The 17,316-nt window shown below is 36.2% G+C and overlaps 1 protein-coding gene across 8 annotated transcripts in view; it reads left to right on the top strand.

Annotated features, from left to right (window-relative positions):
* Positions 1–17,316, top strand: part of DNAI4 (dynein axonemal intermediate chain 4) — a 90,993-nt gene that overhangs the window by 59,387 nt on the left and 14,290 nt on the right. For all 8 annotated transcript variants that reach the window (XM_078332185.1, XM_078332184.1, XM_078332181.1 and 5 more), the window contains 6 exons: positions 89–283; positions 7,536–7,744; positions 11,003–11,089; positions 12,550–12,701; positions 14,921–15,078; positions 15,361–15,479. In XM_078332185.1, coding sequence (XP_078188311.1) covers positions 89–283; positions 7,536–7,744; positions 11,003–11,089; positions 12,550–12,701; positions 14,921–15,078; positions 15,361–15,479 — 920 coding nt within the window. The remainder of the gene's footprint in view (positions 1–88; positions 284–7,535; positions 7,745–11,002; positions 11,090–12,549; positions 12,702–14,920; positions 15,079–15,360; positions 15,480–17,316) is intronic.

Raw genomic sequence — 17,316 nt, 5'->3', positions numbered from 1 at the left:
ACAAATGAAATGTCGTTTTAAAAATCTTTAGAATGTATGAATCATCTATTTGAATATTTTACATTGTTATCATGTTTGTATTTTATAGGTAGTGAATCTAGTTCTCTAATGGACATAGAAAATGTAATTCTGGCAAAAATCCATGAAGATGAGGAAGACCTCTCAGATGTGATATTAAAATCTGACAGATTTCATCAGGACTTATTTTTTATGGAACGAGTTCTAATGGAAAATATATTTCAGCCAAAACTTGCAGCTTATCGTCAGCTTCCTGTTTTAAAAGGTATTTAAAAAAAAAAACATGTTTAGTCTGGGTGTGGTCACTTATGCTTATAATCCTAGTACTTTGGGAGGCTGAAGAAGAGGATTGCTTGGGCCCAGGAGTTCAAGGTTGTAGCAAGCTGTGATCATGCCACTGCACTCCAGCCTGGGTGATAGAACAAGACCTTATCTGTTAAAAACAAAAAGAAAAAAAATCATGTTTAGACAAACTCAAATAATTTTAAAAATGTAAGAGTTTTAGTATATATTTCTAAATATAATCTCCAGGTTGAGCTGTCATTTTCAGAGTACTTGTTTCTAAAGCTTTCAAGACTAAATGTGCGAGTAGCACTAGAGTCCAGACTATGATGCCCACGGAAGTAGGCTGTCTCAGATTCAAAACTTCCTAAGCATCTGTAGCTCTTCATTCTCCCTTATTCTTGCATTCAATTAGTTGTTTATTTTTATAGCATCTCTCATATTCAACCTCTTCCTTTCCATTTTCAGTGTTACTTACTAGGTTCTCACTTTTGTTACCACTCCCTAATTCTATTTCAGGAGCATTCTTGCTGATCTCATTGCTACAAATTCCATCTCATATGATCACAGAATATTTTAAAGAATTTTAGAGATTGTCTTAATGAAACTTTAATCATGTATTTAAAAATACGTGAATGAAGAAAATGAAGGCTATAGAAATTTTGTAAGGTTAATAGTAAGTGCAAAAGCTAGGCATTCAACCAAAGTCTTTTGATCTTAAGTTCCAGTTCTCTTTCTACTATATCACCCCACTTTGCTGATTTATCCTAAACACAGCATGGCACTTAACCACTCAAAAAACCTTCAATGCCTTCTTGTTGCCTATAATAAATTACAGAGCTCAAAGTGTATCTTTCAAAAGATATCTGCAATATGACCACAGATTAGTTTGTATTATCATATTGCTTTGGAGACTCTAAAAGTTAGCTATATTTAGACTTATATGGTAATCCTCAAATAAAATCTACAGTTTTCTGCCTTAGTACTTAGTACTTAGTACAAATTCCCAAATAAGGGAATTTGCTTGACAGTCTACCCTTATCCCCACCCCTTGTTTGCCTATTGTATTCCCAGCTTTCAAATATGGATTAGGGAAACTTCCTTTATGAAATTCATCATGATTCTTCAAGTCAAAATTAATATGGTCACATTTAAAAAGAAAAAGATTATAGAATAGTGTGTGTGATAAATGGTTGTAAATCTTTTTGTCTGAATACATCTAGAAGAATGTTGAAAAACTGTGTTTCTCCTCTCATATTAGGTTGATATTTCAACATTTTTATTATATATATACAAATTTTTCATTCTGTATTTAAAGAGTTGTAAGGTTGCAATTCACATAGTAGTGTATATATTGACATTTACAAAACAAAATGTAAATATAACAATGTAAGGCCGGGTGCGGTAGCTCAAGCCTGTAATCCCAGCACTTTGGGAGGCTGAGGCGGGTGGATCACGAGGTCAAGAGATCAAGACCATCCTGGTCAACATGTTGAAACCCCGTCTCTACTAAAAATACAAAAAATTAGCTGGGCATGGTGGTGTGTGCCTGTAATCCCAGCTACTCAGGAGGCTGAGGCAGGAGAATTGCCTGAACCCAGAAGGTGGAGTTTGCGGTGAGCCGAGATTGCGCCATTGCACTCCAGCCTGGGTAACAAGAGCGAAACTCTGTCTCAAAAAAAAACAAAAAAAAAACCAACGTAAATGTTACTTTCAACATATCTAAGAAATAAAAATACCATGGCAGATGTTTTAATGAGGTACAATTTATATAAATGAAATATATATTTTAAATTATATTTAGAAATACATTTTGAAAATGTATAAACCCTAGTTACCAATACCTTAATCAAAACAGAAGATATATCTGTTAACCCTAAGAGTTACCTTGTGCTGTTTACCAAGTAAACCTTAAGCCCTCAAATCCCCACCACACACATACATAGGCATTGCTCTGATTTCTGTCAATATAGATTAACTTTCCCTATTCTGGTGTGTCATAAGTAGGTTCATAAAGTAAGTATTCTTTTGAGTCTAGCTTCTTGCATTCAACATTAATGTTTTTGAGATTTTCTAGGTTGCTGTGTATCTAAGTAGTTCTTTTTTTTCCAAGTAAGGCTCTAGTATATGAATATACCATAATGATCTGTTTATCAATTCACATGTTGAGGGATACTTGAGTATTTTCAGTCTGGGGATATTAAGAGTAAAGCTGGTATGAACATTTTTGTGTGAGCCTTTTGGTAGATGTATGTTTTAATTTCTCTCGTGAAAATACCTAAAAATGGAATTATTGGGTTATTGGGTAGATGTTTAACTTTTTAAGAAACAGTGAAATACTTTTCCAAAGTGGTTATACCATTTTATACTCTCACAACAATGTATAAGTGTCCTACTTGCTCCACATTCTTGGTAACACCTGATGTTGACAATCCTTTTAGTGTTCTAAAAACTGAGTTCTTGTTTATATAGTTTATTTTGGCCATTTGAATATCTTCTGTTTACCATTTGGTCAAGTCTCCAATTCTAACATTGAGTTGTCTTTTTATTTTTTTAATTCCTCTTCCTCTTTTCGTCTTCCTCTTCCTCTTCCTCTCCTTCTCCTTCCCCTTCTTCCTTCTTCCTTCTTCCTTTCTCCTTCTCCTTCTCCTTCTTCTTCTTTTCTTTTCTTTTTTCTTCTTCTTCATTTCTGTCACCCAAGCTGGAGTGCAATGATGCGATCTTGGCTTACTGCAACCTCCACCTCCCGGGTTCCAGTGATTCCTGCCTCAGCCTTCCAAGTAGCTGAGATTACAAGTGCCCACCACCCCGCCCTAATTTTTGTAGTTTTAGTAGAGACTGGGTTTCACCTTGTTAGTCAGGCTGCTCTGGAACTCCTGACCTCAGGTGTCACCCTCCTCAGCCTCCCAGAATGGTGCTGGGATTATAGGGCGTGAGCCACTGCACCCGGCCTGAGTTGTCTGTTAAAAAATCAAGTTCTAAGGGCTTATTTTTGTATATTCTGGATCCAAACCCTTTGTCAGTTACATATTTTGCAAATATTTAAGGCTATGGCTTGCCCATTTTTTTCTCAAAAATATTTTGATGAACAGAAGGTTTTTTTTAATGAAGTCCAATCTATCAGTTTTTTCTTTTATAATTAATTCTTTCCATGAGCTCACTAACAAATCTTTGCCTGCCACAAGTTTGAAAATTTGGAGTTCTAGGTTTTCTTATAGGAGCTGTATAGTTTTAGTTGTTATGTCTAGGTCTACTGTCTATACTGGGTTTTGTTTATTTTTATTTATTTATTTATATTTTCAGACAGGGTCTCACTCTCTCAACCCAGACTAGAGTGCAGTGGCCTGATCTCCGCTCACCACAACCTCCACCTCCCAGGCTCAAGGGATTCTCCTGCCTCAGCCTCTTGAATGGCTGGGATTACAGGCGCATGCTACTACTGCCCAGCTAATTTTTGTATTTTTAGTAGAGATGGGGTTTCACCATGTTGGCCAGGCTGGTCTTGAAGTCCTGAGCCTCAAATGATCCACCTGCTTCGGCCTTCCAAAGTGCTGGAATTACAGGTGTGAGCCACTGTGCCCAGACTATTTTTATTTTTAATGAATTTATTGTATATTTTTAAGGTATACACCATGATGTTATATGATAAATATATATAGTAAAAAGGTCATTATAGTGAAGTACATTAACATATCTATCATATCTGTTTTGAATTAATTTTTTATGAATGGATAAAGGTAAGGTTTAAAGTTTTTTTTTCTTTATGAATCTCCAGTTGTTTCAGCACCATTTTAAATAAGAGTTTTTTTTCCGAATCTGGGATTATAGACATGAGCCACTGTGCCTGGCTGCTTTTCTAGTTGCTTAAAATGGAAAGTTGGATCATTGATTTCACATTTTTTTCTTGTCTAATACAGGTATTTAATATTTCAAGACTTAGTATAAAGCTACTGTGGTCAAGACAGCATGGTATTGGCAAGAGAACAGACAAAAATAGAGAATAGAACAGAATAGCCTAGTAAGAGATCTGCTGAGGTATAGTCAACTGATCTTTGACAAAAGAAGAAAGGCTATACAACAGGAAAAAGAGAGTCTTTCAACAAATGGTACTAAATATGAACCTAGACATAGGCTTTATACCTCTCACAAAGATTAACTCAAATAGATCATAAACCTAAATGTAAAATTTAAAACTATAAAACTCCTAGAAGATAACATAGGAGAAACACTAGATGACCTTGGGTCTTACAATGACTTTTAAAATACAACACCAAAGGCATGATCCATTGAGAGATATAATTGATAAGCTAGGCCTCATTAAAATTAAAAACTTCCGCTCTGCAAAAGACACTGTCAAGAGAATAAGAATACCAGTCACAAACTGAAGACAATATTTTCAAAAGACATTTCTTATAAATTACTGTGATCCAAAATATGCAAGGAACTTTTAAAACCCAACAATAAGAAAACAAGCAACATGATTGACAAATGGGTAAAAGACATGAAGGTACCTCACTGAAGAAAATATATACACGGCAAAGTAGCATACAAAGAGATACTCAACATCATGTTATTTCTTCTTCTTCCTCTTCTCCTCTTCCTCCTCCTCCTCCTTCTTCTTCATCTTCTTTTCTTTTCTCTTCTTTCTTTCTTTCTTCTCCTCCTCCTTCTCCTTCTACTTCTTATTCTGCTTCTTCTTCTTCCTCTTCATCTTCTTCCTCCTCCTCCTCCTTTTTTTTTTTTACTGAAACAGTGTCTTGCTCCAGGCTGGAGTGCAGTGGCATAATCATGGCTCACTGTAGCCTCAGCTTCCCTGGCTCAAGCAGTCCTCCTGCCTCAGCCTCCTGGGTAGCTAAGACCACAGGTTTGCACCACCACACCCAGCTAATCAAAAAAAATTGTAGACATGAGGTCTTGCTTTGTTGCCCAGTTTGGTCTTCAATTTCTGAACTCAAGTTATCCTCCCACCTTGGCCTTCCAAAGTGCTGGGATTACAGGTATAAGCCATCACACCTGACCTTTCAACATCATCTTTCATTAGGGAATTGCAAATTAAAACAACAGTGAGGTATCACTACAACCTATTCGAATGGGCAAATCCAAAACACTGACTGGACTCAAAGCTGGTGGAGATGTGGAGCAGCAAGAAGTCTCATTCATGCTGATGAGAATGCACAATGGTATATCCACTTTGGAAGATAATTTGGCAGTTTCTTATAAAACTAAACATACTCTTGTCGGGGCATGATGATTCACCATGATGGTTCCCAGCACTTTGGGAGGCTGAAGTGGGCAGACCACTTGAGTTCGAGACCAGCCTGACCAACATAGTGAAACCCCGTCTACTAAAAATTAGCTGGCCATGGTGGCGGGTGCCTGTAGTTTCAGATACTCAGGAGGCTGAGGCACAAGAATTACCTGAACCCAGGAGGTGGAGGTTGCAGTGAGTCAAGATGGTGCCACTGCACTCTAACCTGGGCAAGAGAGACTCTGTCTCAAACCGCCCCCCCCACACAAACCTAAACATACTCTTACCATACAATTTAGTAATCACTCACTCCTGACAATTAACTAAATGAACTGAAAATTGAGTCCACACCAAAACTGCTCATGGGTATTTATAGCAGTTTTACTCATAATTGCCCAAACTTATAAAGCAATCAAGATGCCCTTCATCTAGGTGAAGGGTTTTCAGTAGGTGAATGGATAAATAAACTATGATACATTCAGACAATGGGGTATTATTTGTCACTAAGTTATCAAGCCAGAAACAGACCTGGAGGAAATTTGAATGCATATTACTCTGCAAATGATGCAAATTTGAAAGGCCACGTACTGTGTGGTTCCAGCTATTTGGGAAAAGGCAAAATATGGAGACAGTCAAATGATCAGTGGTTTCCAGGAACAAGGGACCAGAGAGGGATAAACAAAGAAGATCTTTAGGGCAATGAAACTATTCTGTATGGTACTATAATGGCAGATACATGTCATTATATGTTTGTCAAAACCTATAGAATATATAATACCAAGAGTGAACCCTAATGTAAACTACGGACTCTGAGTGATTATGTTAGTAAAGCAGAAGCAATAGCACATTCCTGGAGGGACTTCAGAGATTAGTGCCACTGTCAAGGACTTGAAATATGCAGGGATGTTGATACCCACCACATTTCTCATTCAACTCACATATGTGACATGTGTGGAAAACAGACGGATCTTGACCAAATGCAGTGACTCATGTCTGTAATCCCAGCAGTTTGGGAAACCGAGGCAGGAGGATTGCTTGAGGCCAGGAGTTGGAGACCAGCCTGGGCAATACAGTAAAACTCCCCCATCTCTAAAAATTAAAAATAAATAAATAAATTTAAAAACAGGTGGATCTTGGAGAATGACAGTGGATGATGATGATGATGATGATGATGATGATTATCAGGTGGTGACTCTGATTGCAACTGTTGTTCCATATGAGGTTTGTTAAGGGAATTAAGACATCTCCCTTGTACCTGGTGCATAGCTATTAACAAGGCAAATGCTTTTTTTCCCTCTGCAATGTCTGTTGGTAGAAAACAACCAGAAGCCATTTGCTTTTAGCTGGTGGGGCCAGCAATATTCATTCACTGTCCTACTTCGGGAGTATATCAGTTCTTCAGCCCTGTGTCATAATTTAGTCTGCAGGCCTCTTTCCCTTCAGCAAGATGACACACTAGTACATTAAATGGATGATAGGCTGATTGAACTTAGTAAACAGGAAGTAGACTTTAATAAGACATTTGCCTGTCAGAGAGTAGGAAGTAAATCTGACAAAAATTCAGGGGACTTCTACCTGAGTGAAGTTTCTAGGTATCCTGTGTGTGGTATGGGATATGTTCATCTATATCTTCTAACATGAAGGATTAGTTGTTATACCTGGCACCTTTTACAACCAAAAAGGAAGCACAATGCTTAGCGAGTCTCTTTACTGTTAGAGACAACATATTTATCATTTGGATGTACTACACTGGCCCATTTACTACGTAAACAGAAAAGCTGCTGGCTTTGCGTAGAAACTCAGAATGGCAGAAGACTCTGCCATAGGTCCAGGCTGCCCTTCACAGTGCCCTGCCACTTGCACCAGATGATCCAGCAGATCTGTTGGTGCTTGAAGTGTTGGTGGTAGGTAGATATGCTGTTTGAAGCTTTTGGCAGGTCCCTTTAGATGTAGAGGACAATGATATCTTTATTTGATTAAACTTTAGAACCTGAACCTGAAGAGCCTGAAGACTTTTTAGAAAATGCAAAACATGAAGAGGTAGAGGAAGAACCTAAGAAGGAAGAGGAAGAAGAAATAGAAATAGTTGCAGAAGAATCAACAATACCACCCAACTTGGAACGACTTTGGTCTTTTTCCTGTGAATTAACCAAAGGCCTCAATGTGAGCAGCCTTGCCTGGAATAAAACAAATCCAGTAAGTTATCAAACATTTGAACAATTCTGTTTCTAGCATTGAAGGGAAATTATCAAGTTCAAATAATGAAGAATTGTTTTCCTTAGATATGGGGTAAGGAATTTAGATGGCCGGGCGCGGTGGCTCACGCCTATAATCCCAGCACTTTGGGAGGCCAAGGCGGGTGGATCACGAGGTCAAGAGATCGAGATCCTTGTTCATCCTGGTCAACAAGGTGAAACCCTGTCTCTACTAAAAATACAAAAATTAGCTGGGCATGGTGGTGCGCGCCTGTAGTCCCAGCTACTCGGGAGGCGGAGGCAGGAGAATTGCTTGAACCCAGGAGGCGGAGTTTGCGGTGAGCGGAGATCGCGCCATTGCGCTCCAGTCTGGGTAACAACAGCGAAACTCCATCTCAAAAAAAAAAAAAAAAAAAAAAAAAAAGGCGGGGGGGGGGAAGGCAAATAGTTATAATAATGTTTTTCTCTTTTAATGTAGTAAACATTTAATATGCAAAACGTTACCATTTTTATTTTAGGGGATCTGTCTGAGACATGGCATTCTCTGAATTCATGTTAGATATGAAGAACTAAACTAGAAGATTGGTTGATTTATTTTAACGTACACCAAAACTCATTTGTGCCCAAATTTGTATTAACCTCAAAATAGTTATACTTGGAAGTGTATACTTAATCTAGTGATCCTACAAGTGTGCAAAACAATTTCGAGATTCCTTAAAATACTGTTGCCACTGATATTAGCAAGTGCTTAAATAGCACTTAGTATGTAGCAGGCTCTATTGTGTTTTAACTGTACTAACACATCAACCCTATGAAATAGATACTTTTATTTTTCTCATTATGTTGAGAGGAAACAGAAGCACAAAAGCATAAATAATTTGCCCAAAGTTACACAACTAGTAGGTGAAACAGCCAGAATTCAAATGTAGACCTCTGGCTCCACAGTTCTTGCTCTTAGCTACTGACAAAAGTCATCTTGAGGCAAATAAGATGAATTGTCAAGTTGGAGAATTATATGTTTGCTTGCAAAAAAGAAATAATTATAGAATAATGAGAATAATTTTCTTCTGGGGTTTATAAACTGATTCTGAAGGTATTTCCCAGTTAACAATTCCAAAAATTTTTCAGGTAATGGCAGGATCTTCGGAATACATATTTAGCGTATTGTTGAAGCAGTCAAAACCAATTTATTTAAATTATATTGTAGTTTGTATGGTTAAGAATTAGCCTTACTATTTTATTTCCACATCTTATCAGGTGCTATGAGCAAACATGACAGTTGTCATAGTTATTAAAAAACAGAAATTCTATAATCATGTTTATTGAAACTTTAATAACACATTATGTGTATTATTTTCTAACAAAATAAAGTACTTTTATTATGAATTTGTCTTTATAAAACTATATTTGGGACTATCTTGCTGATTAGTGGAATTAATTTTAATTAATTAATTAATTAATTTTTTGGAGAAATGGGGTCTTGTTTTGTTGCTGAAGCTGGTCTTGTACTCCTGGTTTCTAATGATCCTCCCACCTTGGCCTCCCAAAGTTCTGGGATTATGAGTGTGAGCTACCAACCTGGCCTGTAAATAGGATTCAATAAATCAGTAATAAAGACATGTGAAACATTTTTAGAAACTGAATATACTAGCATTTTAAAAATTAATGCATTGCTATGGAGATTCATTTAAATAATTTTGAATGAAGCTAAATATAAACATATTACAGATGGAATCTATACTATTTATTAATTCATTGTATCAATATTTATTGAATATTAACTCTGTGCCTGGCACACTGTTAAGGCACTAGAGATACAGTATTAATGAAGTTATACATAGACCCTGTCTATATAATAATTTTCAATGTGCTATGATTAGGAAAATAAACAGTGCTATGGGAACACATATGAGAAGCTCTTGAATGTTTCTTAGAGAAAGTAATGCCTCTGCAGAGTCTAGAAGAGATAAATAGGGATTTTTTTTTTGTCAGGGTGAAAAGGGTAGTAGTGAAGACTGTTTTTAAGATGGAGGGTATTGTGGAGAGATTATGTTGGCCTGAAAGTAAGGTGATGATAAGAAAATCTAATATTGTAAAATTAAATGTATTCTGGTTACAAAGCAGAGGGGATTTGTTCAGTTACTAAACTTTCGCCTATTTGTATTTACATATGCAGTTCTTGAAATGACCTCCTGTATTAGGCAGCTCATGCTGCCATAACAAAATATTACAGACTGTGTGGTTTAAACAACAGAAATTTATTTTCTCATAAATCTGGAGGCTGGAAAATCTAAGATCCGAGGGCTACTGATTCAGTTTCTGGTGAGAGCTCTCTTCTTGGCTTGCAGTGACTGCCTTTTCACTGTGTCCTCACATGGCAGAGAGAGACCTCTGGTGTATTTTTCTCTTTTTATAAAGTCACCAATCCTGTCACATTAGGACTCCATCCTTATTACCTCATTTAACCTCAAATTACTCCTAAAACCTTTATCTCCACATACATTCATATTGGAGGTTAGCCCTTCAACATATGAATTTTAAGAAGACGCAATTCAGTCTATGGCACCTACTTTCAACTTAAGTGTCCTTCATTTTACATTTGAAATAATTAGCTCATCCTTAATAACTCAAAAGATATTATAATCTGTTAATACAATCTCAGAACACTACCTCAATATGTAAAAGAACTTGTTAGCAATTGGTTATTTTTAGGTGCTTATCTTTTAGTCTGCAAATAAGAAGCATTATACTGATTAATTTCTTTTCTTTTTTTTTTATTTTTTTGAAATGGAGTTTCGCTGTTGTTACCTAGGCTGGAGTGCAATGGCGTGATCTTGGCTCACTGCAACCTCCGCCTCCTGGGTTCAGGCAATTCTCCTGCCTCAGCCTCCCGTGTAGCTGGGATTACAGGCACGCGCCACCATGCCCAGCTAATTTTTTGTATCTTTAGTAGAGACGGGGTTTCACCATGTTGACCAGGATGGTCTCGATCTCTTGACCTCGTGATCCACCCACCTTGGCCTCCCAAAGTGCTGGGATTACAGGCGTGAGCCACCGCGCCCGGCTATACTGATTAATTATTTTGTTTAGAAATATGGAGGTATAGAACATAAACAGATGCTACACTGGCATTTTTCCCTCTTAGTTGAAATGTCTTACTACTATTTTTAACACAGCTTATTCATATATATCTTTATACATTTACCAATATTTTTATGCTCTCTTCTCTTATTTTTAAATATATTTTTTTGATTTTCAGGATCTCTTGGCTGTTGGGTATGGGCACTTTGGATTTAAAGAGCAAAAAAGAGGATTGGCTTGCTGTTGGTCAATAAAGAATCCCATGGTAAGCCAGACAAGAATAAGAAGCATTTTTATTTGGTTAACTGTTGACAAAATTCTCATAAAGTATATAAATACATGTAATAATTAAAGTCTAGAAAATTTTATCAATCGAGACTTTTTTTTGGCTTCATAGCAAAGTTTATTCTTGTTGACATAGGGTAAAGATAATTCATTTATTAATTCATTTAGTAAATATTTATTGACCATGTACTATATGCTGTTATATGTGATGATGCAGAGTTTAACCATTATTGATTTTCACAGCTAATTATAACAAAAAATGAATCTGTAAATGAAAATCTTTTGAAAATTATGTTTTTAAAAATATTTGCTTGTTTCTTAATATATGAATACCTCCTTATCACCTGTTATTCTCAATAGTTATAAAATAAATTAATATGACCTTCTTACTATCATACATTTTTCAAAGAGAATGAATAAGAATTATAGCAGTATTTTTGCTAAATAGCCCTAGTCAATCTGTTACTTTAAAGTTTTACATTTAGTTTTAATTCACAACTGAAATGCAAAGTGGAAAAGTTAGAGAAGGGCGAAAAGAGCATATAAAAATGACTAAAATTTTTATAAATAGCTCTACTCTGTAACATCTGTAACAGTGTTTGAATAAACTTAGCTGTATCTCATATAAATCTGGGTTTATATAGCATAAAAGAACGGAAGAAGCAATTTTAAATGTGGAGGGATTGACACTGGATTCATCACCAGTAGTTTGTCTTCTTTTTTATGTAGGTGGTTAAAAACAGGAAAGGATTTAAATTACACGTTAAAACAAAACAAACTCTTCATGGGGTTGTAGAAAAGAGTACCTTGGGAGTTTTGGAACTTTTTCTGTTCATTCTTTAGGTTAGATAACCCAATCATCCAAAACAAATACTAGAAGACAGGAATATATGCTAGATGATTAGTTTTTTGTTTCCATAAGAAGGTAGACATGTGATGGTAATACTAATCCTGCTGAAAGATTGCCAAAATATAATTATTGTAGAAGGCTGTGCTGTACTTTCGTTTCTTCCTTCCCTCCCTCCCTCCCTCCCTCCCTCCCTCCCTCCCTCCCTCCCTCCCTCCTTCCTTCCTTCCTTCCTTTTTCTTTCTGAGATGGGGGTCTTCTTACGGTGCCCAGGCTAATCTCAAACTCCTGGTCTCAAATGATCCTCTCACCTCAGCGTCCCTAGTAGCTAGGATTGCAGGAGTGAGCCATCATGCCCAACATTCTATTTATTTCTTAAAGCCATTGAGTGCTGAGGATTCATCATTGTATCAAAGGAAATGACCAAGTGAGGTTTTATTCTTTTCTATACCAGAAATTAGGAAGACAGAAGTAACTGAATGTGGGCTATTCTCACATACACACTGCTACCAGACTAAATCTCAGTCACTATTATATTCTGCCTTACTGTGGTCTACAAAAACAAGTTGAAAATGTAATTTTTTAAAATTTAGTGGCCAGAACGTATTTATCAGAGTCCATATGGAGTTACTGCTGTGGATTTTTCAATTGGATCACCTAACCTTTTAGCAGTTGGCTACCACAATGGCACAATTGCAATTTATAATGTACGGAGCAACACTAATGTTCCAGTTCTGGATAGTAGGTAAGAACCCAGGGATAAAATAAACGTAGAATACATGCCTTTTCAGAAAGATTTACTCTAATGTTATTTAGTTTTGAGTAAATATTTATGTTGTTATTGAGAGTGAAACCATTATGTTTGAAATATTTGATAATCTCTCATATTATCTCTCCAGCTGGAATGCTCTGCCCTAATAGCTCCTTCAACTACTTCTCCTCCCATCTCACTAACAAACTTCCTCTGGCTTGACAGTTTATGCTTATTCTTAAACTATTGCTTTGGTTTTACTTCTTCCAGGAAATCTTCCCATTCGTTTCCTTTGTGCAACAATACATACCTTTATCATAGCACTTATCACATTATATATAAAAATTATTTATGTGTATTTATACGTAAATCTATCCTATCTCTCTATTTGTCTATCATCGATCTATTATCTATTATGCATCTATCTATCTATTTATCTGTCTATCTATCTTACTCAAGAGGGTATAAGTTATTTGAGAGCAAGAATTGAATCTTACATACCTTTCTGTCATCAACATGTCATATAATATTGGACATGTAACAGGAGTCCAGTAAGTGTTTGATGAGCAATGAATGAATAAATGAGTTATATGAGGAAAGCCAAAAAGTCAGAGGTGAAAGATATTAAAGATGCTAAGTTTTTGTAATAGACCAGACACCAATAGGACATGTTTGTAACTGTTTGAGTAAACTTAGCTAGAACTGGAAATAACCGTTAAAGCAGAGGTTCCTGAACTTAACTTTCAAATTATTTGCAGTTTTGTAAGCACGGCCCTTTGTGCTTGTTTCTGAAAAGAGGGTTCATAATTTTCACCAAAAAATCAAAGATATGTATGATTTTAAGAATGTTCAGAGTCGATTGCATTGGAGGGTGTCTTTAAAAACCAAGGAAGTCAGTACAATGAAAGGGCATCACGTTAATCAGATAGGAAAAGAGTCTGTGATCTGAAAAGTGAGTCTAATTTTTCAGAAAATTGTTAACTCTAATTCATAGAGAGAGTAAAACCAATGGGTAATCTTGAAAGTAGGAAGAAGAGTGAAATACAGAAAGAAGAATTGTTTACCTGGATAAGATTTAGATGATTAACAACTTAATTCATAAAAACGTTAAAAAGATAAAAACACTTATGTTTAATGTGTCTAAAATAAAAGAATTTACACAACTAAACTAAGAGTTAATGAATAGAGTAAGAAAAGAATATTCTGAAAAGAACGTTTTTGCTTTCATATTCCTGTTATGATAGCTAATATAGTTAAAGACCAGTACAATTTTACTTTTGTAAGAAACAGAAAAAGTAAGAGAGACTTTAAGTAGAAGAGTGGTTGTCTTTTTTATGTTTCAAAATACTTAAAATAAAAGTTAATTTTGAACAATAGAAGGATTGTATAAGTAGGTCATAATCTTCTAGGAAGCTGACCTTATCACTTATACTCAAGCCTTTAAGGAATTATTATTATTATTTTTTTAAATTTATTTATTTTACTTGAGGTGCATACTATATCTGGCATTTCTCTCCATGTTATCCCTCCCCACCCTCCCCTCCCTTCTCATCCCCTGCTGTTTCTCCTCTATCCACCCCCAACTGCCCCCAGTGTCTGATGCTTCTCTCCCTGAGTCCACGTGTTCTCATTGTTCAACACCCACCTATGAGTGAGAGAAAGCCTATGGCTTTCTGTTCTTTTGTCAGTTTGCTGAGAATGATGGTTTCTGGATTCATCCAAGTCCCTACAAAGGACACAATCTCATTGTTTCTTATGGCTGCTTAGTATTCCATGGTGTATATGTACCGCATTTTCTTTGTCCAGTCTTATCATTGATGGGCATTTGGGTTTGTTCCAGGTCTTTGCTATTGTACACAGGGCTGCAATGAACATTCATGTGCATGTGTCTTTATAGTAGAACAATTTATAATCCTTTGGGTATATTCCCAGGGTTATGGGTCAAATGGGATTGCTGGGTCAAATGGAATTTCTATTTCTAGATCCTTGAGAAATCGCCACACTGTCTTCCACAATGGTTGAACTAATTTACACTCCCACTAACTATGTAAGAGTATTCCTATTTCTCCACATCCTCTCTAGCATCTGTTGTCTCCAGAGTTTTTAATGATCGCCATTCTAACTGGTGTGAGATGATATCTCTGTGTGGTTTTGATTTGCCCTTAAGGAATTATTATAATGATTATATATTTAGTATTTTTTCCCTGTTTTAGTGAATCATCTCAAAAACATTTGGGACCTGTGTGGCAACTACAGTGGATAGAACAAGATCGAGGAACAACAGGAGATGACAAAAGAGAAATCCTAGTTTCTATATCAGCAGATGGAAGAATCTCCAAATGGGTTATACGAAAAGGACTAGACTGTTATGGTAAAAGGAAAATCAAGTTATCTTTCTCTTGTTACATGCTGAATTAAAAATTTCTAGTTAACCATGTGTGAAAGGTGACAAATTATGGTTTGGCTGATAAGAAAAAAGGTGGGCTTGGTCATTGTTTTTCTAAGTAGCTAGTTCTGGTGTGTGCTAATTTTAGCCTAATTACATGCCAAAGTTGGCAGAACTGATATTATTTGCAGGAGAAACACACAAGATAGTTGTGGTGCTCTTTCATGTAGTAAATAACAAGTTATCTGTGTTTTTCTTTCAATACAGATTTGATGCGATTAAAGAGAACTGTTGCCATTAACAAAAAAGGAGGGGAAAAGGAAAAGAAAGATGAAGCTTTGCTATCTAGACAGGCTCCTGGAATGTGTTTTGCTTTTCATCCCAAGGTAATTATTTCACTCTATTATTTGCCACTGGACATAGCAATTTCCAAAACTTGAAGTGTATTAAGATATAAAACAAGGCCAAATATTAGCTTGTTAATGAATACTCTGCATAATCTATTCGAGACAGAAGGTAGATAAATTATTACCTGGGCTAGGGGATGCAGGGAAGAGAATAGGTGAGGAGGAAAAATGGGGAATGAGTACTAATAATTATAGAGTTTTTTGGAGGGTGATGAAAATGTTCTAAAATTGGTTGTGGTGATGGTCTCACAACTCTGTGAACAAACTAGAAACTATTGGATTATATACTTTAAATGTGTGAATTATATGATATGTGACTTATACTCCAATAAAGCTTTAAAAAAAATAATGTGCTTTGTAAGTGAAAAAATAAACACAGTTGTAGCTGCTAACCTAAGGTAGAACAGTACATTCCAGTTGGCTATACTATAATCTTTATCTGGTTCTGCCCACAGATAGATGAAAGGTGTATATTTCTGAGGAACTATGGAAAGATTTTCTTTACAACTTTGTGCTTAACTTGAGTGCCTCCCCTTGTCCTGTTTGGCCACTTCTGCTGTTCTGTCATATACAGACACCTAATCCACTATATAGTCTTCTACATTTCAATTCACGTGGTGACTCTCAGGATTTGGGGATTAGGAAGGTCACTTAAATTTTATGTTTACTAAAAATCAAATCAGAGTGCAGTTAATGAAGTCCTCCTGTTTCTAATTTTTTAAATCTGAAGACACTTTGTTTTTAATTTTTAATTTTTTGTGGGTACAGTGTAAGTATATTATGGGATTCATGTGATGTTTTGATACAGACATGCAGTGAGTAATAATCACATCATGGAATACGGGGTATCTGTCCCTTCGAGCATTTATCTTTTGTGTTACAAACAATCCAATTATATTCTTTTAGATATTTTAAAGTGTACAGTTAAATTATTATTGACTATAGTCACCCTTTTGTGCTATCAAATACTGGATCTTGTTCATTCATTCTATTTCTTTGTACCCATTGACTATTCTCACCACCCCCTCACCACCCTCCTACCTCTAACTACTTTTCCCAGCCTCTGGTAACCATCCTTGTATTCTCTATCAATCTGAAGATACTTTGGAATCAGAAAATTCAGCCACCATGATAGGCTTTTAAGAACTTGGAGTCCATGTTTTCTGTTACATGTAATATGATCATCTCTTTGGTGACTCCATCATCTACTTCGTTATGCAGACCAAAACTTGAGCTCCTCTATTCTACCTTATCATCCAAATGACACTTAAATTTTATTGCCCCATCCCTTCCAGTCCAAGCCTGCTATTGCTAAAGTAGTTCGGGCCTATTTTTTACCTTTATTGCTATAGCCATCTTCTAACTTCCTTCATTCTCAAATTCATTTAAGTCACCTTAACTTTGACTCCAGAACAGTAGTTCTCAATGTGGGCAGGGAGGGGAGAATTTTCCCATTAAGGAACATTTGGTAATGATTGGAGATAACTGTCACATTGCAGTTGTCAGGAATTGAGGTGAGGGTGGGGAAGTGCTACTGGTATCTCCGGGAAGAGACCAGAGATGTTGCTCAATATCTTTCAATGTACAGGCAGCCATCACCCTCCTAGTGCACATTAGTTCCCAACACAGATCTGGCCCCAAATGTCAATAATGCTAGGTTGAGAAAACCTAGTCTAGTGCCCTGAAGTGTCCTTGGCATAAGGAATTCAAGATGATCATGTGCTCTGTAAATAAAAACAGTTTTACTTCTTTCTTGCTAACCTGGTTCCCTTTTATTTCTCTTTCTTGTATGATTGCAGTGGTTACAACCTCCAAT

Source organism: Callithrix jacchus, chromosome 7, assembly GCF_049354715.1.
Source record: "Callithrix jacchus isolate 240 chromosome 7, calJac240_pri, whole genome shotgun sequence".
Taxonomy (NCBI): domain Eukaryota; kingdom Metazoa; phylum Chordata; class Mammalia; order Primates; family Cebidae; genus Callithrix; species Callithrix jacchus.
Note: the sequence above shows the minus strand (reverse complement) of the source record. Positions and strands in the feature narration are given on the sequence as shown.